The 26,132-nt window shown below is 44.5% G+C and overlaps 1 protein-coding gene across 3 annotated transcripts; it reads right to left on the bottom strand.

Moving 5' to 3' along the window:
- HMBS (hydroxymethylbilane synthase) lies at window positions 1-21,710 on the bottom strand. Of its 3 annotated transcripts, none has more exons than XM_075073568.1 (14): window positions 21,132-21,577; window positions 19,823-20,219; window positions 16,882-19,494; window positions 15,990-16,699; window positions 15,847-15,902; window positions 14,569-14,646; window positions 13,932-14,009; window positions 12,137-12,212; window positions 10,087-10,200; window positions 9,455-9,493; window positions 8,855-8,974; window positions 8,512-8,565; window positions 603-689; window positions 1-371 (listed from the first exon to the last, which is right to left on the bottom strand). In XM_075073568.1, the coding sequence occupies exons 4-14, from the start codon at window positions 16,032-16,034 to the stop codon at window positions 198-200; spliced, it is 921 nt and encodes a 306-aa protein (XP_074929669.1). In that variant the 5' UTR covers window positions 16,035-16,699; window positions 16,882-19,494; window positions 19,823-20,219; window positions 21,132-21,577; the 3' UTR covers window positions 1-197. The 3 variants fall into 3 exon arrangements, with proteins under 3 accessions (XP_074929669.1, XP_032632040.1, XP_032632041.1); XM_032776149.2 differs by having other exon boundaries at window positions 15,990-16,039; window positions 16,984-17,056; window positions 20,166-20,219; window positions 21,132-21,562; XM_032776150.2 differs by lacking the exon at window positions 603-689 and having other exon boundaries at window positions 15,990-16,039; window positions 16,984-17,056; window positions 20,166-20,219; window positions 21,132-21,710.
- Window positions 21,711-26,132: the final 4,422 nt, after the last annotated feature.

Below are 26,132 nucleotides of genomic sequence, written 5' to 3'. Positions count from 1 at the left end.
TCAAATTATAGAGTTTAATATTTTAAGTTTTGTTTTCAGATCCACAAAGAAAATGGGATGTGAGTGTAAATTAAGAGACTCTACCTAAGGGAGGATAACAGTGCAGCAGCAAAGTCCATGGCTTTTTTCTGTCCAACTTCTGACCATGCAGGAATTATGCCAACTGCAAGAGCAGCTGGTGGGTGGGAATGAAGTGTCTATCGGGCATCATTCAGCTGCCTTGCAACATTGAGGATACGCTTAGCACCCTTGCTCAGCAGTAAGCTGGCTAGTTCAACACCCAGGTTCTCTGCGGCCTCCTGAGCATGACGAGGAATGTTGTTGGCTGTGATGCCAACATACTGTGTATTATCATTGGGTCCCTCTTCATTCTAAAAATAAAAAAAGATACTGAATGTAAAACAGCAGGGAAACCTGGGGCTTAAACAGTAGGTTGCCATATACACTTTTATAAGGCTTATCAGAGAATATTGTAAAGATGACTAAAGATTTTAAGGACTGGACTGAGAGAAATATGGTAAAAAGGTCTGTTTTTGTTTTTCATTTGACTTGAAGTCTGAAGGTTAAAACCAACTGAAATTAAGAGGCATTTATCTATTTACCTGCTGTGGGCAGTTAACATCAGTCTGCATCGTGTCCTTGAGGCTATCTGATCCATCCAAGCTGTAGACAGCTCCTGTCAAGTACAACTGGGCAGAACACAATAAAGGTATGTGGCATCTGTGGTGACCACCCCAAGCATCCCCTTTCTGGTCTAAGGAGGAAACTAGTAAAAGTTGGAGAAACCATTCTGCCATTGACTCCCATGTGCCGTTGGAAAAGTTGCTTCCTTTCTGTCTCAATCTAGGCCTACAGATGTAAGTTGAAGCTTACCAAGATCCTATGATTAAAGGGGCTAGTCATGTCACATGATTGATCATCATGGGAGAGCAATCCGTGTGTTTTAGGAAAGGTACAAGGCACAAGCATGGATGTAACCTAATTGTTACCTTTCCTTAATGGGCCGAAAAGGGTTGCTGTTCTGTCATGGGAAGCTTGCAAGCATGTTGCCTCCACAACCCTCCTTACCCAAAAGGTAGGAGACAAGTACCATTTGTTTGAAACCATGGTTTCTTCGAGTGCTTCTTCATGTGGATTCCAGTCAGCTGTGTGCGCGCGCACGTGCACAGTATCCAGAACATTTTTCCCTAGCAGCAACCGTAGGGTTGGCCTGGGAGCCCCCTGGAGTTGCACCCTCATGGTGCCCAATATAGAGCCCTGCTGATCCGCCACCCTTAAGTTCCTCCTTACCTCCAGTGACGGTAGCTGTAACTTCCCTTGCTCTTGCTCCGGCAAGTGACCTAGCAGTTGCATTCCTGTTGTACTTACCTTGTTTATTCAGATAGCGTAGTGTAGTTTAGTAGAGTTAGTTGTAAGTTTAAGGTATGGGGGTTTCCCCCCTTTATTTGTTGCCTCCAGGGCATGCTGTGATCCCCAGGCTTCAAGATCTGCAAAGACTGCGCAAAACACATGCCAAAAAGTGACTCCCACACCTCCTGTTTACAGTGTCTGGGCAAGGGTCACCAAAAAGACCACTGTAAAATCTGTCAGGAATTCCAACCAAGAACCCTGAAAGAGTGCAGTGGCTTAAAATCCTTGTGATGGAGGCAGTTCTTGAAGCGCAGTTGGACCCCCAGTGCCGAGGATCCCGCTACCAGCATGTCATCTTTGGCGTGGAGCGTGCCCTCAAGAGACCAGGCACCAAAGAAAGACATGGCCAAGGACTCTAGGTACCACCATGAAGTGTCTCGGGGACACTCCAGCCTTTGGCACCAGTCCCAATCGCCAGTGCAGAACAAGAGAGATTGAAAGGGGCTGATCCCCTTTGCCTAGATCCAGAGACAGCCATCAGTGGCACCAAGTGCAATGAACAGTGGTACTTCGTGCCCTCCAAGGGCTACGAACATCTATACACTCACCCACAACCTGATTCTCTGGTGGTGGATGCTACTAACCAGCAAGAGCGGCAGGGTTTCCAGGCCTTTCCCCCAAGAATGGGGACGCAAAAAAACTGGACCTATTTGGCCAGAAGGTTTACGCCACAGGGTCTGCAACTCTGGATTTCCAAGCAACAGGCCATCATCAGCAGGTATGCTTACAATACTTGCTCGGTGAGGGCTAAATTTAGAGTTACTTCCCTCGGACTCCCGAGCTGAATTCTTAGCTTTGCTCAAGGAAGGGAGATTGATCTCCAGGGCATCCCTGCAAGCAGCATTTGATGGGGCAGACACTGCCACTAGAGTCATGGCCATGGGTGTAGCCATGAGAAGGGGCTCGTGGCTCCAGGTCTCCCCTTTGAGGTCCAACAGACCATACAAGACCTGCCTTTTGAGGGTGAGATTCTGTCTTAAAGAAAAGACAGACAAAAGGCTAAACAGCCTGAAGGACTCCAGACCCACCTTCAGGTACCTGGGCCTCTACACGCCTTCCACTCAGCAGAAACACTTCTGGCTGCAGCCCACTCAGAGGTTTGGTCAGGAGAACCACCATGTTGGCTCCAGAAGACGGAACAGAAGCAGCAGGAGAAGGCAGCATCAACCTTCTGGCCAGAGCTCGGGACAACTGAAGCCTGCTTTTTGTAGGCAGTCAAGGAGGGTGTACTACACCTGGAAATGGATCCATCCCACCTTACCTTCTCGTCTCGACTATCCCCTTTCTATGGTGCATGGCCCCTTATTACCTTGGACCGATGGGTGCTCTGCACAGTAGAGAGGGGCTACTCCATCCAATTCTGTGCCCTCCTGCCCTTCCCTGTCTCTCTTCAGGGACCCTTCTCAAGACCAACTCCTTATCCAAGAGGTGCAGTTGCTCCTATCTTTAGGGGCAGTGGAGGAGGTTCCTTAGGAGCAGAGGGGTGAGGGTTTTTAATCCTGGTATTTCCTAATACCGAAAGCCAAAGGCTGCCTCAGGCCCATCCTGGACCTGTGGGAACTCCAAGTTTACAACGAAAATCAAGTTGCGTATGGTCTCTCTGGCTTCCAGCATTCCCTCACTGGTATGCTGCCCTTGACTTGAAGGACGTGTATATTCATATCGCAATCACTCAGCCCCACAGGAAGTACCGCAGGTTCATGGTGAACATCACCCACTACCAATTTACAGTCCTCCCGTTCTGCTTGGCAGCAGCACCTTAGGTTTTCACCAAGTGCATGGTAATCATCGCTGCGTTTATACGTAGGCACCAGTTTCAGCTGTTTCTTTTCCTTGACTAGTGGCTGATGAAGGGCCGCTCTAAGGCCCAAGTGGAGGTTCAGGTCAGGTTTATCAGAGCCATCTTCGTCAACCTTGGTCTCCTTTTAAATGAAGCAACGTCTACTCTGTCCCCTGTCCAGAAGACAGAGTTTATAGGTGCTGTATTGGATTCGACCCAGACCAGGGCATACCTGCCGCAAGCGAGGTTTTAGGCCCTGACCAATATTATTTGAGGGCTCAGAAAGGTTTCCACAACCACAGCAAGAAACTGCCTGAAGCTTCTGGGTGTACCAGCTTGTACCTCTGTGGTGCAGCATGCCAGACTCAGGCTTCGACCTCTTCAGACTTGGCTGCCCTCAGTGTATCGCCCAGCCCGGGACAGCTTGGACAGGATTGTGATCCTGCCTTGCCCGATTCTTGACTCCCTCCTGTAGTGGCTTGACCCTCAGGAGATATGCTCAGGGGTCCCCTTTGTCACTCACTCCACAGCCGTCTCTGTCACTAGTGATGGATGCATCAGACATAGGCTGGGGAGCACATCTAGGAAACCACAGGACTCAAGGTCTTTGGTTCTCAGACGGATCTGGCATGCTACATCAATTTCAGAGAGCTGAGAGTGGTGCGCCTGGCATGGTGGGCCTCCCAGCCATACTTATCGGGACAATATATATGAATCATGACGGACAACACCACCGCAATGTTCTGTATCAGCACATGAGGGGGTTGTCATAAACAGATGGTTAAGGGTTAATGTGTCTTACCTTTAAAGGGTAAAACGGGAACCAGGCTGACACCTGATCAGAGGACCAATGGGGGGACAAGATACTTTCAAATCTTGGTGGAGGGAAGTCTTTGTTTGTGCTTTTTGCATTGTTCGCTCTTGGGGCTAAGAGGGACCAGATGTACACCCAGACTTACTCAATCTTTCTGAATCAGTCTTTCATGTTTCAAAATTGTAAGTAATAGCTAGGGAAGGCGGATTAGTCTTATGTTTGTTTTCTTAACTTGTAAATGTGTCTTTTTTGCTGGAAGGATTTTTACCTCTGTTTGCTGTAACTTTGAATCCAAGGCTTGGGGGGCGGGGAGGTCCCTCTAGTCTATATGAATCTGAATACCCTGTAAAGCATTTTCCATCCTAATTTTACAGAGAGAATTTTTACTTTCTCTTTAATTAAAAGCTTTCTTTTTAAGAACCTGATTGATTTTTCCTTGTTAAAATCCAAGGGATTGAGTCTGAACTCACCAGGGATTGGTGGGGGGGAAAAAGGGGGGATGGTTAATTCCTCTTTGTTTTAAGATCCAAGGAGTTTGGATCTGTGTAAGTCTCTCACGGCAACCCGGGGGAGGGAGTCTGGGGGGGAAGAGGAGGGGGATGGTTAATTTCTCTTTGGTTTAAGACCCAAGGGGTTTGGGTCTTGGGTTCCCCAAGGAAGGTTTGGGGGAAAAGAAAGTGTGCCAGACGCTAACTTCTGGCTGGTGGCAGCGTACCAAAGTTAAGCTAGTAATTAAGCTTAAAAGTGATCTTGCAGGTCCCCACTTCTTGAACACTAAAGTTCAAAGTGGGGAAAAAACCTTGACGGGGTGCATGCTCTTCTCCCCTGTGCCAGGAAGCCCTCATGCTGTGGGACTTGTGTAGAACATTCGATGCACCTGCAAGCATTGTACCTCCCCGTGATACAGAACGAGCTGGCGGACCACCTCAGCAGGTCATTTCATGGCCACGAGTGGTCCCTTCACCCAGACATCATGATTTCAATCTTCCAGAGGTGGGGCTTTCCCAAGATAGACCTATTCGCCACATGACAACAGGAAGTGCCAGCAGTTCTGCTCCTTCCAGAACCACAGCCTGGGCTCCAGAGCAGATGCGTTCCTCTTCCACTGAGGAGGCTGGCTCCTACACACCTTTCTGCCCATACTGCTGGTTCACAAGGTGCTCCTCAAGATCCGGGGGAAACAAGCTCAGGTTACATTGATAGCACCAGCATGGCCCCAACAGCGCTCGTACACATCTCCCCCAGCCATGTCCACCAAAGCCCCGATCATCCTGATGCTCTTCTCGGACCTTTTGACACAAGATCATGGCGATCTCAACATCCGAGCCTCAACTTGCTTCACCTCATGGTGTGGAAGCTCCATGCTTGAAGCCAATGGAGCTTTCCTGTTCAGACCAGGTTAGACAAGTCCTCCTTGGCAATAGAAAACCCTCTATGAGAGCCACATACCTTGTCAAGAGATTTTCAGGATTGTTGGCACAACGCCATTTGTCCCCAGTGCTGGCCCCCATGCCATTTATTTTGGACTCCTCCATCTGAAGCAGCGCTTTTGTTGTCATCAATTAAGGGTACATCTTTCACCCAGGCGAGGACCACCACTCTTTGTTTGCTAACCCTACTGTCAGCCGCTTTTTAAAAAGGCTTGACAGGCTATATCCTCACGTCCGACAGCCTGACCCTGCCTGGGACCCCTACCTGGTCCTTTCTAGGCTAATGGGACCACCCTTTGAGCCCTTGGCAACGTGCTCCCTTCTCTCTCTCTCTCACAAGCTGGCGTTCCTGGTGGCATTAACCTCACCCAAGAGGGTGTCTGAACTCAGGACCCTAACCTCAGCATCCCCTTATACAGTGTTCTATAAGGAGACGGTGCAGCTCAGACCTCATCCTGCTTTCCGCCAGAAGACTGTGTCACAGTTTCATAGACTCTAGGACTGCAAGGGACCTCGAGAGGTCATCGAGTCCAGTCCTCTGCCCTCATGGCAGGACCAAATACTGTCTAGACCATCCCTGACAGACATTTATCTAACCTACTCTTAAATATCTCCAGAGATGGAGATTCCACAACCTCCCTAGGCAATTTATTCCAGTGTTTAACTACCCTGACAGTTAGGAACTTTTTCCTAATGTCCAACCTAAATCTCCCTTGCTGCAGTTTAAGCCCATTGCTTCTTGTTCTATCATTAGAGGCTAAGGTGAACAAGTTTTCTCCCTCCTCCTGATGACACCCTTTTAGATACCTGAAAACTGCTATCATGTCCCCTCTCAGTCTTCTCTTTTCCAAACTAAATAAACCCAATTCTTTCAGCCTTCCTTCATAGGTCATGTTCTCAAGACCTTTAATCATTCTTGTTGCTCTTCTCTGGACCCTCTCCAATTTCTCCACATCTTTCTTGAAATGCGGTGCCCAGAACTGGACACAATACTCCAGTTGAGGCCTAACCAGCGCAGAGCAGAGCGGAAGAATGACTTCTCGTGTCTTGTTTACAACAGACCTGTTAATGCATCCCAGAATCACGTTTGCTTTTTTTGCAACAGTATCACACTGTTGACTCATATTTAGCTTGTGGTCCACTATGACCCCTAGATCTCTTTCTGCCATACTCCTTCCTAGACAGTCTCTTCCCATTCTGTATGTGTGAAACTGATTGTTCCTTCCTAAGTGGAGCACTTTGCATTTGTCTTTATTGAACTTCATCCGGTTTACCTCAGACCATTTCTCCAATTTGTCCAGATCATTTTGAATTTTGACCCTGTCCTCCAAAGCAGTTGCAATCCCTCCCAGTTTGGTATCGTCCGCAAACTTAATAAGCGTACTTTCTATGCCAACATCTAAGTCGTTGATGAAGATATTGAACAGAGCCGGTCCCAAAACAGACCCCTGCGGAACCCCACTTGTTATACCTTTCCAGCAGGATTGGGAGCCATTAATAACCACTCTCTGAGTACGGTTATCCAGCCAGTTATGCACTCACCTTATAGTAGCCCCATCTAAATTGTATTTGCCTAGTTTATCGATAAGGATATCATGCGAGACCGTATCAAATGCCTTACTAAAGTCTAGGTATACCACATCCACCGCTTCTCCCTTATCCACAAGACTCGTTAGCCTATCAAAGAAAGCTATCAGATTGGTTTGACACGATTTGTTCTTTACAAATCCATGCTGGCTATTCCCTATCACCTTGCCACCTTCCAAGTGTTTGCAGATGATTCCTTTAATTACTTTCACATCAACCAGGACATGTTTCTCCCATTATTCTACCCTACGCCGCATTTCAGCGGCAGGAACCAGAGACTCCACTCTCTGGATGTCCGCAGGGCGCTAGCCTTTTACATCGAGAGAACAAAGCCATCCAGAAAATCAGTTCAGTTATTCGTGGCTCTAGCGGATAGAATGAAAGGGCTGCCTGTGTCATCACAATACATTTAGTCATGGATAGCGTCCTGTATTCATGAGTGCTACAAACTGACAGGGGTTCCCTCACCCTCAATCACTGTGCAGTCCACCAGGGCACAGGCTTAGTCAATAGTGTTCCTGGTGCAGGTCCCCACTAAGGAAATCTGCAGAGCAGTGACGCGGTCCTCTATCCACACTTTCACCCCGCGCTATGCAATTACTCAGCAGGCTCGAGATGATGCGGCCTTCGGACGAGCAGTGCTCCAAACAGTTGACGACTCTGACCCTGCCGCCTGAACTTGAGAGTCACCTGATTGGAATCGACATGAACAAGCACTCGAAGAAGAAAAAATGGTTACTCACCGTCTTGTAACTGTTGTTCTTCATGTCCGTTCCAACACCTACACTCCTCCTTCTCTGTCGGAGTAGCTGGCAAGAAGGAACTGAGGGGGTGGCGGTTCAGTAGGACTCCATATTGGGCGCCATGAAAGCGTGATTCCAGGGGGTGCCAAGGCTGACCCTACGATTGCTGCCAGGGGACAGTCTTCCAGCTATCATGCCCATGTGAATGCACACACCTGATTGGAATGGACATGAACAACACCTCTCGAAAAACAACAGTTATGAGAACGTGAGTAACTTTTTTTCTGCATGACAGCGCCCTCTATTTAAGTCAGGCTTCCTTTCTGTAGGATAGTGTTTATATTTAGTCTTGGGGAAGTTTTATCTATTATTTATCAAAGGAATAGGCTTTCTAACCCCAGAAAAATACTTACCTACAAAGGGGATGAGAATCACCAGTCATAATTATTGAGAGGATAAATTAGAAGATTGCTAAGCCTTGTCCACAAAGTTCTATCATGTTTTCCCTGACACACGGATTTTTTTTTTTTTCCCCCTTAGCTGTGTTATCACTACCCTTGTGTTGGCCTTGGTTCTTTGACTCTGCCCTACACCATGTTGTTCTGGTGGATTCAGCATGGAGATAGCAAGGCTATCCTCAGCTGCCAAGTACGCTTGCTGGAACTATCTTCTGGTGGCAGGGAAAAAGTGCATGTTGGAAAAATGCTCAGTGATGAACCCAAATAAAATACATTAAGTTCTGCTCACCTGGGAGTCTTTCAGCATGGTACTGACTGCTACAGGAACGCTACATCCACCCTCCTGAAACAAAAAGCACAGCAAACAGGTAAAAGTTGATGTCAAGGTTCCTATGTGATCCACCACGTCATGTCCCTTTGAAAAGCCTGTAGAACACAGAGTCAGCCATGTACAGAAGATTATCCGTACACACACAATCAGTTAACAGACACTTGACTGTAGTCTGTATTTAGCGGTTGTGGTAACGAAATCTAGCAGGTTTCTGATACCGTGGTGTTTAACAATACTACGTAAGCATTTACTACTTCTCCCAGGAAGGAAGTGGACAGAAAAGTGATGGTACGAAACCTACCAAGTGTCTCATAAAGGCTCTTTCGGCAATGCAGCATAGCACCGTTTCCCCATCATGCAAGGCAGATACCATATCCAGTATCTCTTCGTCTCTAGCTCGGACCTCTACTGCTAAGGCACCCTGAAGGAAGAGAAAACACTGTCCTCAGTCTTCATGCATCTCTAGTCTGCAGTCTTAGTCCCAAACCACTAAACCTGCAAGGCTTAGAGGCATTCCAATGTAGTGTGCTACACCTTATCCACACGCAAATCCCACTGCTATAACACATGGCAACAAGATGAAAGCAGAAAGAAAAAGTTTCACATTACTGAACAAGTGAGCTGTAGGATCACAGCTTCAGACTGATTCTTATCAGCTTGTTCTATATAGATGCTGACTCCTACTTTCATTAGCACGCTCTTGAAAGGCCACGTCTCAGAAGCAGAATGATCACTTGTAACAGTGATGACATGCGAGCCTTTAATTAACAACTGCAATACACTTCCCAAATGCAGCATGCCTATAGAACAGCAGCCAAAAAAGATGCAGAGTTGAAAACACAGTTGAAATGTTTGGCTGTAACACAGCAACTGGCTACTCAGCTGGCTTTTCATAGCATACCTGCCCAACAGCATAAAGGCAATCTTCAGGGTTTAGGATCTGGAGAAAAAGCAAAGATTAGTTAACATGTTGCAGTGCTAAATCCAAGATTATGTAAAAAACAATGTTAAATGCTCCAAAGAGCAGCAATTCAGGATGAAACTGAAATTGTTGCCATAAAGGAAGTGCAATACAATGGTTATAACAAGGAACTGGGAGGTAACAATTCCTGGGTTCTATTCCCAACTCGGGGGATGGTCTTGCCCCAGCCGTGCGCCTCAATTTTCCCATCCATAAAATGGGTATGATGGTACTTATTTCACTGAAGGTTGTAATGTTTTATCAAAGTTATCAGATGTTTCTAAAGTGCCTGTTCTTGAAGGATTTGGGCACTATAAAGGGCTCTGAAGTTTTCAGATGGGCAAACATTATTGACACATGGAAAGAGTTGTGCAGAATGCATCTTTGGCAGGGAACCCTCACTCCAATGCAGCCTAATCTCAAGATAATTATATATATATATATATATATATATATATATGGATTCAGAGCAGATGTTATGCTCATCCATGATGGGGAAGCTAAGGTTTCTGAAAGGGAATGGGTTAAGGGTCTGTGGAAGTGAATGGAATTTCCCACAGTGCTTCTCCTACCTGACCAATACGATTCTCCCAGCCCATCCTTCTCAGTCCAGCAGCCGCCAGAATTATGGCACTGAAGTCCTCCTTTTCATCCAGCTTTTTCAAGCGAGTGTTTAAATTTCCTCTCTACATAAAGGGTTAAGCGAGAAGCACAATCTCCAAATTGGGACACTTTGCTTGCAGATCTTAACTCAGCCACTAGAGGCTGCTACTGCTGCAATCACCAAAGGCTGTCACTCCTGCAGCTAATCAGCCTGCTCCCTTCCTCTCTGCTTGGACCTTTCCTCCCTTATCTTTTGTCCCCCAGCAACAGCAGTTACTCCCCACAGGGGATGGGGCATGCAGTATCATATACAAGCAGGTCAGGCTTCTGGATCAAACATAATCAACTACAGAGCTTCCCTTCTCTGAGGCTCTCTACACTACCGCAGTAAGTCGACCTACGCTACGCAACTCCAGCTACATCAAGAACATAGCTGGAGTTTACATACCTTAGGCTGAGTTACTGTGGGTGGTTGACGGGAGAAAATCTCCCATCTACTTACAGCAAAGAGTCCTGTGGCACCTTATACACTAACAGACGTTTTGGGGCATGAGCTTTCGCGGTGAATACCCACTTCGTCGGATACATGTGATACTTGACACCATCTACTTACCTTACTCTTCTCATTGGGGGTAGAGTACAGGGATCGACTAGAGAGCAATCTGCAGTCGATTTGGCAGGTCTTTACTAAACCCGCTAAATCGACCGCCGGTGGATCAATCGCAGAGCCGTGGATCCCTGCTACAGTGTAGACCTGCCCTGAGAGAGACACCACAGATGTGTCTTCCAAAAAGATCATTTAAATACACTGCCAGCTATGGCTGAGTTAGCTTATACAATGTATGTTACACACTGGGCCACCTACTATCTGAGCAGTATAACACAGTGTTCCAAACATGCAGCAAAGCACTATGGAAGAGGGGAAAGGGGAAGATTCCCGCACAGAATGAAAGGAAAGGGGGAACTTTAGTAAGAATGAGAGCTCAAGAGAGGTGAGGCTGGGGAAAGCAGGCCTGCCATCTGCTCCTGGAGCAAGACTGCTGCAGTACACTGCAGAAATACTGCATAAGTAGTGATCACTTGACGAGAAGGAAGCCACCAAGATTTCCCCCAGACCTGAAGAACCCACCAACAGATTAGGGTGAGTTTGAAGGTGTGGGGGGGGGGGGAGGAAGAGGAGCAGTGGACTCCAAAGTTGAGAGAGAAGTCACACTAACTTGCTTTTCAAGAACATTTGGGACTCTCCCAGCTTTGCTGTAAAACGGATTGTCCAAAGATTGATGCATATTTGTGCTCCCCCAGGGCTTTGCAGCTTGGGGCAAAAGCATCACCAGGCACTGACACTACACCATGATGTAACAAAACGAGATGAGGAAGGCAGGAGCCAAAGGAGAGTGGACTTCTAAGAACAGCCTGAAAATAATACCATTCACCAGAACATGCCAACAGCCCTCGTGGGGCCCTAGCTGTCTCCAGTCACTTGCATAATTGAGTTGAGGAACTATCCTAGAAAACTTGTTCAGATGGTGGCAGATGGAATTTTGCTGTGAGTTGTGAAGTAATCATTTGGACACTGGCTCTTTGGGACTGTGGACATGTCTCATGTAGCACTGAACAGGTCAGCAGCTGATTAATAATTGTGCAGAATTAAACAATAAGTTAAAGGGACAGAGACTGGGACAACAGAGCCTTTCACTGCTGGTCTGAATCCGACCCAAGCCATTAGTGACTGAATTGGAATGAGTTGTGTGTCTTATGCCAGTTCCTCCTGTGAAGTGTATCTGCCTCTAAGAAGCTAGACTAATATTGGGCCCTTTCTCAGCAGAAAATACAGGGATTGAATGAGCCAGGGAGAGTAAACTCCTCTCTCACAGTAATTTAGGAAGACTGCATGAAGTTGGTTTGAACAGAGGACTGGACGTCAAGAAGCCTGGGTTCTAATCGTAGCACCAAAGTGCTAGAAACAGCCAACTGTTATTTATTGAGATACCACTCCCGCACCCTACCATGAAAGGATACAATATCCCTGAATTCCAGATGAGAGAACCGCCTTTTGAGCTGAGCTGCTCGCCGAAGCGAACTGGTTCCAATCACACTTCAGAGGAAAAAAAACAAAACCCCAGTGAAACAGAATTAGATTCATTCACTCACCTTTAGCTGGGAACAGGTTAGGCGCTTTCAGGGAAACACACACTACCTTTTTAAACTAGTCAGAGAACATTTAGGGATCTATCCATCATTCATATTGGCAGAAGGAAATATGGAGAGATTTAACATGAGGTCTGACTAAATCTAGATATAACCAGACTACCTAGTCTGTAAAACAGGCAATGTGGTAGGTTGATAGGCCTTTCCAAAGCAGACATTAATCCTTGTTAAGGATCTCTGACTCCTCAGTGGGCCACCATCTACAGAATGTAGCAATCCCCAAGCCCTATTTTCTGTTTTGATAACTGCAATAAACTGCTTTCGAAAGCAGGGATAGCAGTCCTGGATCACGGAACAGATGTCTGGGTGTGCAAGGTGAGGTCTGAGAAACAGGTCCTGGAGAGTGCAGTGGGAGAGCTCTCTGGACAGCACCGTGTGCATCTGGACAGCAAGGGGGGCTGCCAGTCTGACCACAGAGAGGACTAATTTCAAGGGATATATGCTACTCACTTTTCTTTTTATCCCATAAAAAAAGATGACAAGTGTAAATCTAAATCTGTGAAGCAAACAATTTCTTTTGTTTTATTTCTATTTTCTGTGTTTTAATTAAGATTACTGCCATCTGCGTAATTTCTGCACAGACATCCCCAAAGAGAAAGGAACTTTGTAACCTCTAAGGAGAGGGACTGAAAAAGTTAAGTAATTTCTGGAACTTGCCCCCCATCTCAGGGCTTGTACACACTAGTGCTTGTATTGGTATAACTTAAGTCATTCGAGGTGTGAAAAAGCCACCCCACTAAGCGATGTGATGTGGACAATGCTATGTCAGTGGGAGACACTCTCTTACTGACGTAGCTACTGCTGCTTGGGAAGGTGGAGTGATTATGCCGACGGGAGACTGTCTGCACTAGCAGCGCTACAGCGACGCAGCTACATCAAAAGACCTGCACTGCTGTAGTGATTCTAGTGTAGACTAGTCTTTAGTCTGAGTCAAGAAGCATGGACAGAAAAGTCTGCTCCCACTGAGTTGTGTAACCATCAGAGTGGAGTAGGTGAATGCAACAGGAAAAGCCAATAGACCGAGGAGTTGGAGTTGGCCGTGGTGTGGGTCACAAAAACACTGGGCCAAGTTCACCCTGCTTTAAGTCCCTTGACCTCAATGGAGATCCAACAAAGCTGAACGTCCTCTGTGTCAGTCAAGAGAGGGGAGGATTTTAGTGTGCAGAGTGCTTTGAAGATATTAAATGCTAAGAATTCATTCTGGGGGGTTGTGGAGGATTTAGAAAATTCAGATCTCAGGCATGACTGGAGAGATTAGAGGTCAGCTCTTGCTCCTTTATTCAACAGCAGAAATTCTTTCCCATAGTGATAATTATGGTTCCTGGGATTCTTATTAAGTTTTTATTCCTTTACTGCTAATTCCTACAAATGGTTCATTTTAACTTAAATTGAAAAAAAAAAAAAAAAAAAGATGACAACACAACACTGAAAACACCTCTTAATCTGTGCAAAGGGCAAGGGACAGATGAAAGTTTGGATGTTAACTGTATTAACACAGGGAGTTCACCAAGAATAGTGAAGAGCAGGCAGTTTTGGTATTGCAAAGTCTAAGCCTATCCCTTTTCACTACCCCATTTGTTCAATAACAACTCTCCCATCCACTCACCTCTTTTCAGGAAGGCTGTTGAGAGTTTCCCCATCGTTCTTTGGATGAAAAACGACAGCATCATGGGGGTTTTCCCTTCTACAACGAAATACAGTGTAGACAAGACATCATTCCGTAGGATGTGGTTCAATGGTAACAGTTCTGCTCATGGTCCTTAGTGGAGGTGCCTCTAACTTCCTTATCCTTAGTCCAACACAGGAAGCATTTTCTTTTCCTCTTCCATTTTTCCTTCTAATTAATCTAGAGCTGGTGAAGGTGCTGGTTTGACAATTCTAGACAGTCAGTTCTCTACTCGTCTACAGAGCAGGCACAGCACAGGCAGTGGAAGGGCAAACTTCCCACAGGCACCACCCTCTGTTAACATGCTTAATCCTGAGCTGGAGCCCACCCAACCCCTCTTTGAGGAAGAGAGAGGGGGAATTCAGTCTTCACAGCCTGTGGTATTTGGGCTCTCTCCCCCCTGAGACAGGCAACAAGATGACAAGCACAGTGGCAAGTTGTGCAGTACAGTTACCTACACAAAGGGAAACAGATTGAGACCATCCAAACTCATCACACAAGATGCCAACCGTAAAGAAATGGTCCCTTGGGGATTTTAAAACCCCACAGGAAGTCAGGCCTCTCAATGCACACTTACTTGCAGATGGCCCCAATGGTGAAGCCAGGTGGGAGCGAAGTTGGTAGGTCCTTCAAGGAGTGAACAACGAGGTCAACTCTACAAGTCAGAGGAGAGAAAAGTCAGAGCATAGTGTGGGTGAAGGAGCCCATGAGGCACCTCCAAGATGCCTGCACGTGATCTGAGAAATAAAAATTCCACACTGGACTCTAGTGTAGAAAGGGGGGCTGGAAATCAGGAATCCTGGGTTCTATTCTCAGTTCTACTAATTCACTGTGCAACTGTAGACAGGTCAATTCACCCCCTGTGCCTCAAGTTTTTCCATCTGTAATATAATGATGCATATCTCCCAAGGATACTACATCATAAATATTTGCAAAGTGATTTGAAGAGCCTGGTGTGGGTGCTGAAGACCCATACACACATTGCACAGACACCCAGCAACCTTGCAGTACACAGAGCTCACTGGATCCGATATCCGGTCAGATTTAAATAACTACTTTTCGGTTGACAGCAGCCCAGAGCTCGAGCTGCCTGCATCACTTCATACCACTGACAGGGCCATCAAAAAAGGGGCTTGAATCCTTAGAGCCTGAACTCACTGGGAGTCTTTCCACTGACTTCAGTGGGAGTTAGATCAGGCCCTTAGATGACTAGGACCCAAAGGGGAATCTTTAATTTTAATCCAAATTGAGCCAAGTCCCTCGATCCATGTGCATCCCATACCCTAGCTGGATCATGAGGTAAAAAACAGCAATCTCCCTCAGTCACAAATGACATCTGAACCCAGGTTTCCCACAGAAATAAGTTACCTCAAAAGAGGCTTCACCCTAATGCTTCCAGTTCTCCTGCACTGTTGGTAGCGAGTACAATTAACAGGCAGGAAGCTTTGGAGACTGTTTAATGCTAACTGTGAATCCGAGGGATCTACTGAAATGTCTGAATTCAAACTGTATGTGGCCACCCAGTGATGTGTATGTAACAAATAATACTGTTGCTCTAAAAATACGACAGGTTGCAGGGCATCGGTTCAACCAACACAAACATTACTAATTGACATGACACCTTTTTCCTTTGGCCATGCAAGCCCAACTAAAACAGCCAGGGGAAGGAGACAAGACTAGGGATAGCACATTTCACAAGCCTCTCATTCTCTAAAATGTTCTAAGAAGTTTGAATTATAAACAAGCCACTAGACTGTGAATGTTTGTCTTGATTTCAGATGCAGACAGAATGTGCAGCACTGCCTGGGCCATTCCATGGCTTGCAGTAAGCAAGAGAAAGGTTCAGAGCTCTTACTCATTTCTTTCCAGTGCATTTTCCAGCTCCTTGGTAAAGAGGCTCTTCTCTCCAATCTAAATAGGGAGGGAGGAACATGAAGCATATTACCAACATAGTCACATATAGCCTCGCTCAATTCAAAGGAGGAAGAGGTCATTTACCTTGGAAAGAGCAGTGTCCAGGATCTTGTCTCCAGTTGTTGACATGGCAACTGTTCAAAGAGAGAGCTTTTTAAGAGCAGCAGTACAGAGATCAGATAGGCCCAGACTCTAAGTCTCTGTGCGGTATGCAGCAAAGGGGTACATGGCTACTGCATTCTAGTGCAGGTGTGAATGCAAGCTCCATGTAGCAGGAGTATTCTAGCAGTACTCTGCACTAAGCAGGAGTAAAGATTAGGTCTTCTGGAAGTGTGCTGCCTTATTCCCAAGAGCACAGAGTAAGAAAAGGGAAGGCCATGAGTGTGTGTGTCTGAGGACAGTAGTTTTAAGCAGGATCCTCATCACACTAACAAGACACTCAGCTTTGAGCACCATCTCTGGCCTCACTCTTGCCACTAAGCAAGTGCTCAGCAGCCATCCAATCAATGCGGCATTGGGATCCTGACTGCTCCCTCTCTGGTTTATATAATTTTTTACTTTGCACTTGAACATGAATATATGGTGCATCTAGCTTGGAGCCAGACTAATACTTGGTTACTCTACGGAGTGACAGTACCATAATCTGTATAGAAACTTCGGAAGTACATGGAATCCAACAGTACATGGAATCCATCCTCTCCTTGCTCTGCAGACATTAACATCTCTTGCCCAGTCACATGATACTAACAGAATGGAACTGGTTCGGATTCTCCACTTATCGCAAATGCCACACTCTCTCTTCCTTGGGCCGAAGGCTTCTTGCATACTTCTTGCAAACTTCGGAAGTACATGGAATCCAGCAGTACATGGAATCCATCCTGTCCTTGCTCTGCAGACATTAGCATCTCTTGCCCAGTCACATGATACTAACAGAATGGAACTGGTTCGGATTCTCCACTTATCACAAATGCCACACTCTCTCTTCCTTGGGCCGAAGGCTTCTTGCATAACAGATATTACACATCAAACTATCCCATTCCAACTGCTCCCTGCCTCTGAGCAGCATTTGAACACCTACCAATCTCAAAATGAAGGTTGAGGTATCGCTTGCGGAGCATTTCCACTACACTGTCTGTCTGAATCCGGGCCAGCTGCAGTTTTAAAACAGAAGGCAAAGTCGCATGTGAGATGGCATGTGTTCAGTACAAGCTTTTCTATTCTTAGACATAGTCAAATGTACCCACCAAAGCCTCCAAAACACAAGCATTAATGCAAATAAATAGAAGTCTTAGCACAGTGCTACACAAACACAAACCCTACCCCTGCATAATGATTACAACACGCAACAGAACAAAGTATTACCATCCCTGCTTTACAGATGGAGAAACAGAAACAGAATTGGAGTGACCTGCCCCCTGGTCAGACAGTGAGTCAGTGGTAGGGTCAGAATTAGAGCACTGTAAAGACAAACCAAATTTCTTCAGTTAGAAGTAGTGGTTCTAACAGGGGACTGGAAGTCGGAATTCCTGGGTTCTATTTTCAGCTCTGCTACTAACTTGCTGTGTTCTGTGGCCAGCCATTTCAACTCTTTGTGCCTTGGCGACATTATGTTTAAAGTGGAGATGGTATTTACCCACCTAACTGGAAGGGCTGTGGCTTACTATCTGTGAAGTGCCATCACTGGGTGAATGAAACTAGAGCAGCGGCTCAATTTATTTTTAATTTATTTATTTATTTATTTTACTGGTGACCCCTTTCACATAGCAAACCTCTGAATGTGACCCCCTTTATAAATTAAAAACACTTTTTAATATACAACGCTACCTCGATATAACGCCACTCGATATAACACGAATTTGGATATAACGCGGTAAAGCAGTGTTCCAAGGAGGCTGGGCTGGGCTGGGCACGCTGGTGGATCAAAGCAAGTTCAATATAACAAGGTTTCACCTATAATGTGGTAAGATCTTTTGGCTCCCAAGGACAGCGTTATATCAAGGTAGAGGTGTATTTAACACTATTATAAATGCTGGAGGCAAAGCGGGGTTTGAGGTGGAGGTTGACAGCTCACAATCCCCCCATGTAATAACCTTGTGATCCCCTGAGGGGTCCTGACCCCCAGTTTGAGAACCCTTGAAGTAGAGAAACACAATGATGTGCTTTTGTAATTTTTATACTGAGTCAGACTAAGCATTTTGCACAGTGCTAGAGAATAGGTCTTGCAGTGAGGGTAACGAAGGCAGACTAAACAGCCTGGCGATTCCCATCTCAATGAGTGATGAGATAAAATGCACTATATCTGTGCTTTTTATGAATGCTAAACTTTACCATTGCTGTGCGATCCTGCAAGGAGCCAGGATTAAGATTTGTCTGCAGGAATTGTGTTCTATATGAGCAGAGACAGGTCAGAAAGTTGTGCAGAAGGAAAACGGCAGCAGCTCAATACAACAGACAGAGCAAGCCGCAGGGTATGGAGGCTGCAAAGGCCCAGGTACCTGTAGATGGGACACATTTAATTTACACTCTGGAAGGGGAAGGATCACTTAAATAGTCCACGACCACTATCCTACTCAAGCAGGAGGCAGAGGATCCCTCCACAGATCCTGACCCTGTGAGGGGCAATGTAGTCTAGTAGTCACAGCTGAAGATGAACCAGGAAGCCTAGTTTCTAATCTTTCTCTGCTACTGATGCTCTAAGTGGCTGTGGGCAAGTCATGGGTTTCTACATGTGTAAAATGAGTCCAACAAACTTCGCTTTTGTAAGGTGCTGTGAGATGCTAGGTGAAAGGCACAGGTGCTATAAGTGCAAAGTGTTGATAATAATTCTTAATAGATTAGCAGATCGCACACAGTGGAGAACAGCAACGTCCCACCCTTCAATGCCCATCTGTCTCATGTTCTAGCCTCCCACAAAGTATAGAGCCATGCCTGCGCCTGACTTCCAGAGTAGGCACGATTATCTCAAACCAAAGGCCCAAGGCACGGTTATCTCTCTTTGCAAACTTGCTCCTCCCAGCTGCAGCTAGATAGCAAGAAAGACCCAACGTATTTCCTATATCCTCCCTCCCAGGCCTTCGTGAGTGTCAACGCAGCCTAAGTTTTGCCTCCATATAAGATATTTGGTGTTGGATATAGCAAAATGAAGACACAATGGGATTCTACTGAAAGAGGAGTGCAATCACCTCCGTTTCTTGAGCTACTCCATGAGCTTGGTGCTGATGGCATGTGCCAGCTAACAGCCATTGGGACTAAAGTTCAGTTTATTTAGAATGGATACAGTCCAGGTGGCATCGAGGCACATAGCTGTAACAACATGCCTCAAGCCCGAAATGGAGGGATCCCCTGCAGGAGAGCTCAGTCTCGTGGCCCATTGAATCTTAGGCCTTCCTATGGGGACTGCCAACAAGGACACCTATTACAGTACAACTCTGATGACATTATTTCTAATTCACAGGAGGTCCCTCTTTGGCAAAGATATCATTACTCCAGTCTAGGGTCACTTTCTGGAGAGGACTTGGGCTTTTTGGTTTGAGAAAGACAGTTCATCTGCATAAACAAATATAAGTAAATTTATTTCCATCTAATAATACTGTGTGCTTAATCCAAGGATCTCAAGGTGCTTTACTAATATGAATGAATGAAGCCTCATGCCCCAGACCTTCTGTGAAGTATCCACAAATTGTCCCCATTTTACAGATGAGAAAATAGCAGCATAGATAAATAAAGAACAAAATTTTCAAGAGTGTCCACTACTTTGGGTGCTCAGACTTGAAACATCTGGATCCCAATTTGCATCCGCACCTTCTAGTGACTTAAGTTGAGAGAACTCAGCACCTCTGAAAGTCAGGTGCTAGGTACATAAGCTTGGTCACCCAAAATTAGAGGCCACTTTTGAAGACTGGCCCCAAGAGACTTGCCATAAGTCACACAGTGAGTCAGTGGTAAAGATGGGAACAGAACAAGGGAATACTGATTCTTAGTCTTTCAATTTGCCCACTAGACAACACTTCTCTGTTGAGCAAGAAACCTGATAGATGCTGTCCTTCATTTTGGGTTTATATATAAACAATAGAGATACACACTTATTTACAGAGGGTAACTGCTGTACATCATATTTTTAAAGTTGAAATTAGACACCCAGATTTTCTACTTTTAGGAGATGCAGCTACAGGGTCTCAAGTCACAACTGTCCCTGCTGAACAGAGACTGAGCAATAAAGTGATCCCATAACAGAGGCTAATTCAATAAGCAGAAGCTCACCTGACTCTTCCTGGTGCCCACGCGGATAACTCTGGTTTTCAGGCCATTTTCATCCTGTGAACAATGTGCTCCATGTATTTTAAAATTAAAGCAAATCCTCCAAATCCATAATTGTGGAGGTTTTCTTTACAGTGCTCTCTGCCAACTCAGAGCTCATTCCACCACACCTAAACGTGTTCCCCAACTGGCAACCACATCTTCCTAAACTGAGCAAAAAAATATCCGATATTTAAACTAACACAAGAGTAGGTTTCCAAAGACTGTAAACTCCTGTTGGGAAATGTGCAGCACCTCCCAGAAGGCACTCACTGTCTTGCAGTATTGGCCCCTAGAGCTCAATTCTGTGAACACTACCAGACATAGCACACGCTACTGTGAACAATCCTATTGACTTTTGCAGTAAGCGTTTGCAGGGTTGGAAATCATATGTGCTGTATTATTAAGTTCTTAAATGTTCAGCTATTCACAAAAAGTCATTAAGAAGAACACTTAGTCCTTATATAGAATTTTTCACTTTCAAAATGCTGTGTAAGAGTTAACTAACACCTGCATATTTATGTACGTCTTTAAAAAATGATCAAACGTTTATCTTAACTAAATAACCAGCTAGGACTGATCTATTCAGTAAATGGCAGAATTAGAAAGGAAAGTGGTATAATCCCTTTACTCTCACCCTCTTCTTTTGATTTAAGCACTATATCTTAACTAAAGACAAACTGTGCAGAGACCACAACCTTAGGAACATTTTACTTGTAATTGTTTTCTAAAAATGGCAAAGTAATATTGTTTGATTTTTGTTTTCTCCCACCCCCTTAAAACTGTAAAGGGTGGGGGAGTAGACTTTAAGCCTGGCCTATTCAATTATCCCGACAGATTTGCAAAGCTGACATATACACATTTTATTATGAGATATATCATTACCATGAACAATCTAAGCCCTGAAGAATGCAAAGTCCGTTCCTTTACCTGAGTTTTCCTCAGTGTCTTCTCCATCGCTATGGACTTTTCCAGCCCCAGTGCCTGTTATGTGAAAGAGAAGAAGATGCTCCTTGAACTGGGAAAGAGGACAGGAGGGAAGTTATTGCCTCTGCTGCCTAGCACAGTGTGTGCCAGACCATGTGCTAGAGAGAAGGGCTGTTCCATTTGCGACCCAGACCTTTCTGGTGTAGCACGGACACACAGATAAGAGGTGACAGGCATGCTACAGTATGTGCTGCATTAGGAGATTGGGAGGAAAAGACCTTCAGAAAGCAGGGATGGGTGTGACCGGCGCTTAGGAATGGAGGTTACCAGTTCTGCAGAGAAGGAAATTCAGCTGCAGGAGCTGCCTCAGCAGAGCTGTCCAGCTTCTGTACGGAAAAAAAAAATTGTGCTGAATCACTAGGAAGAAGGAGACCGTCTCTCCCTCAATGACACCAGCCCAAGGCCTTTGCTGCCTGCTATACCACAGATCTGTGTATAGCATCTAATGCATTACCCAACAGAACAGTCACAAGGTGGGTATTTTCATAAGTGAACAATAATCATTTTCACCGAGATATTATTTCATGGGAGAGGGACAACATGTGGCTTCGTACAAAGCAGGGACTCCAGCCTATCACCCATCCTCAAGGCAACAGAGCACAATTTCTTTGAAACTATCACAGGCTATGTGGATTGACAAAGGGCAGTGAGCCAAGAGACCTGGGCTTTATCCAGAACTCAACCACTGATTCACCTTGCAACTTTGAGCAATAATTTAGCTACTCTTCCTCAGTTTCCCTTTCTATAAAATAGCTCCTTGTAAACTGCATTTGATTTTTTTAATTGGACTGTTATTAAAAAGGCCTCATGTACTAATGGGCAGGTTTAAAAACTCTTATCTCTAAGCTCAGAAGCGGTCTCAGTCCAGTGGAAAACCACTTCTGCTGAAACCTTTGACTGACAGCAGGGTTAATAAAAATGCTCAACCTTTACATAAAACTGTGCCTTCAGTGTATTAACTAATTTGGTTTTAACATCAATAATTTTGGACTTATTGCTACCTTAATCTAGGATTCTGAATACAGCCATGTGTTTACAGACTACAATTATTAAAATATGTACAATCTTTAGTTTTCATAGTTGGCTCAGTCTACTCCCAAGTACCATGAACAGTGTTCATTTTAGCAGGTGTACGGTTATACACCTGAAGAGAAACAGTCAATAGAAAAAGATTCCCATTTGATCACATCACATGAAGGCAGACAACTTAATACTGACAAATTTTATAGGTGCTTGCATACAAATACAAGAAGTCAAAATGCTAAGATGGGTGAACTTGAATGCCTGATGTTAAACAAGAATATTGATGTAACAGGCATCATAGAAACTTGGTGGAATGATGACAAATCAGTAGGTCATTGTAACACCAGGATACAAAATATACGGGAATGACAGAGTAGGTTGTGCTGGTGGGGGAATGGCACTATATGTAAAAAAGCACAGAATCAAATATAGAAAAAACCTTAAATGAACCAAAATGTACCATAGAATCTCTATGGATAGAAATTCCATGTTTGAATAATAAGAGTATAGCAGTAGGAATGTACTACCAACCACTTGAGCAGAATGTTGATGACAGTAATTGTGAAATGCTCAAGGAGATGAGAGAGACTATAAAAATAGAAAATCAATAATAATGAGGGATTTCAAATATCCCCATATTGATTGGGTTCATGTCACCCCAGAAGGAATGCTGAAATAAAGTTTCTAGACACTATTAGTGACTGCTTCTTGAGGCAGCTAGTCCTGGCACCCACAAGGTAAAGAGGTTATTCTTGGTTTAGTCCTGAGCGGAGCACAGGATCTGGTCCAAGAGGTGAATGTAGCTGAACCACCCAGTAATAGTGACCATGGCGTAAATAAATTTAACATCCTTGTAGGGCAGAAATACAAAAGAAGCCCACCATAGTAGCATTTAACTTCAAAAAGGTGAACAAAAACGAGGAAGCTAGTTAAATTGCAGTTAAAAGGAACAATCACAAGAGTGAAATGCCTGCGAGTGCATGGAAACTTTTTAAAAACCACCATAACAGATTTCAAATTAAATGTATATCCCAATAGAAAAAATAAACCAGTAACAGGAGCAAAAAACACGCCACCATGGCTAAACAGAGCGAAAGATGCAGAGACAAAAAGGCATCCTTCAAAACCTGGAAGTCAAATCCGACTGAGAAAAACAGAAAAGAACAAACTCTGGCAAGTCCAATATAAAAGTATAATTTGGCAGGCCTAATTAGCAACTAGCAAGACATGCAAAACTAACAGTCAGTTTTTTTAAGTACATCAGAAGCAGGAAGCCTGCCAAACCACCAGTGACGCCCCTGAACAAATAAGATGCTAAAGTAACACTCAAAGACGACAAGGCCATTGAGGAGAAGATCAATGAATTTTTTGCATCCCTCTTCACTGCAGAGGGCCTGAGGAAAATTCCCACACGAGCCATACAAATCTGAGGTACTGGCCCAGATTGTGGTGTCAGTGGACAAGGGTTTGGAGCAAACTGATAAATTAAACAGTAATAAATTGCCAGGGCCAGATGGTATTCACCCAAGAGTTTGAAAGGAATTCAAATATGAAATTTCAGAACCACTAAGTGTAATATGTAACCTATTGCTTAAATCAGCCTCTGTACCAGATTACTGGAAGATAGCTAATGTAATGCCAATTTTTAAAAAAAGGCTGTAGAGGTGATTAGGGATGTAAAAGGTTAAATGGTTAACTGGTTAAGAGGCAGCCGCCCTGGAGGAGCCCCAGCCGGTCAGCCCCAGTGACCCTAGCCCCACTCCCTTTCATCGGTTAACGGTTAACCGATTAAATCATATAATTTTAATAGTTTAAATGGTAAAATTTTTAAATGGTATTTACATCCCTAGAGGTGATCCTGGCAATTACAGGCCAGTAAGCCTACCTTCAATACCAGGTAAATTGGGTGAAACTATAGTAAACAAAATGATTCTCTGACACACAGATGAACACAATTTGTTAGAAGAGTTAACACTGACCAATTTATTAGAATTCTTTGTAGGGGGTCAACAAATATTCTGGACAAGGGTGACTGAGTGGATACAGTGTACTTGGACTTTGAGAAAGCCTTTGACAATGTTCCTCACCAAGGCTTTTAAGCAATGTAAGCTGTCATGGGATAAGAGGGAAGGTCCTCTCATGGATCAGTAACTGATGAAAGAACAAGAAACAAAAGTTAGGAATAAATGGTTCATTTTCACAGCAGAAAAAGGTAAACAGTGAGTTACACCAAGGATCTCTATTAGGACCTATGCTGTTCCACATATTCATAACGTCATGAACAGTGAGGTGTCAAAGTTTGCTGATGATATAAAGTTACTCAAGATAGTTAAATTGAAAGCTGACATCGAACATTTACAAAGGGATCTTTCAAAACTGGGTGACTGGGCAACAAAATGGCAGATGAAATTCAATGCTGATAAATGCAAAATAATGCACATTGGAAAACGTATCTCAACTACATGATCAAAGTGATGGGTCTAAATTAGCCGTTACCATTCAAGATAGATCTTGGGATCATCGTGGAAGGTTTTCTGAAAAAATCCACGTCCAGCGGTCATCCAAATAGCTAACAGACTGTTATGAACCATTTGGAAAGAGATAGATAAGAGAAAAATATCATCATGTTACTATAAATCTATGTAATGCCAACACCTTGAATACTGCATCCAGTTCTGGTTGCCACATCTCAAAAAAAGACATATTAGAACTCGAAAGAGTACAGAGAAGGGCAACAACGATTAGGGGAATGCAACAGCTTTAATATGAGTAGAGATTAAAAAGACAGACTGTCATACAATTTAGAAAGTAAATGACAAAGTGGAGATACGCTGAGGACTATAAAATCATGAATGGTGTTGAGAGAGTAAATAAGGAAGTGTTATTTACCACTTCACATAACACAAGAACCAGGAGTCACCCAATGAAATTAACAGGCAGCAGATTTAAGAGAAATGTAAGTACTTCTTCAAAAAATGCATAGTTTACCAGCAGAAGTCGTTCTCAGGGGATATAGTCAAGGCCAAAACAACAAATGGTTTTAAATACGAATTAGGTAAGTTCATGAAGGATAGGTCCATCAATGGCTATTAGCCAAGATGGTCAGGATCGCAACACTGGGTGTCCCTAAACCTCTGACTGCCAGAAGCTGGGACTGGATGACAAGGGATGAATCATTCAGTAATTGCCCCATTCTGTCATTCCCTCTGAAGCATCTACCACAGGCCAATGTCAGCAGACAGGATAATGCACTGGATGAACCACTGGTCTCACCCAGTATGGCCATTCTTACGTTTAACCACAATAACCATCTCTGTCCATATACCTCCTTTCCCTACATCACATATGGGCCTCTCCTCAGCCCCGCAAGCCTCACAACCCGGAAAGGTTAAATCTCTGGAAGGAGATGTCAAATTCATTCTTTGGCAAGGGCCAAATTTAATTTTTAATTACGGTCCACAGGTCAAACAACATATTCAGGACAACACGCTCCCCTCTATGCACAGACCTTCCACGGAGATCAATGGCAGGTTACCACAGAAATCAGTAGTAGAATCTGGCTTTTAGGTAACAACACAACTTTCGTAATTAATTATTTTACTCAGCCTTATTGTCACATTCAGAAACTCAAGCAACAGGGAAATGTGCTCCCCCTTCCCTTTTTTTCCCCCCAAGCTAAAGAGAAAACCCTGAAATTCTGCCCTTTGTTCCCTTACCTGCCTTATCTTACCTTCTCCATTTCCGTCCTTCAACCCGTCTCAAGATATTTCCTCCTCTCTTCCCTACTGCATTTCTTTTTAGGCAGCAATCGCCACTGCCTTGGTTCAGTCTCATCTCTTCCCCATACTCCTCACGAAACTGGTCATCAATTACAATAATTAATGCTTAACCAGGAGGCTTACATTCAAGTGTCATAAATAA

The sequence above is a fragment of the Chelonoidis abingdonii genome, chromosome 18 (genome assembly GCF_003597395.2).
Source record: "Chelonoidis abingdonii isolate Lonesome George chromosome 18, CheloAbing_2.0, whole genome shotgun sequence".
Lineage (NCBI taxonomy): Eukaryota > Metazoa > Chordata > Testudines > Testudinidae > Chelonoidis > Chelonoidis abingdonii.
This window is presented reverse-complemented; position numbering and strand designations above follow the sequence as displayed.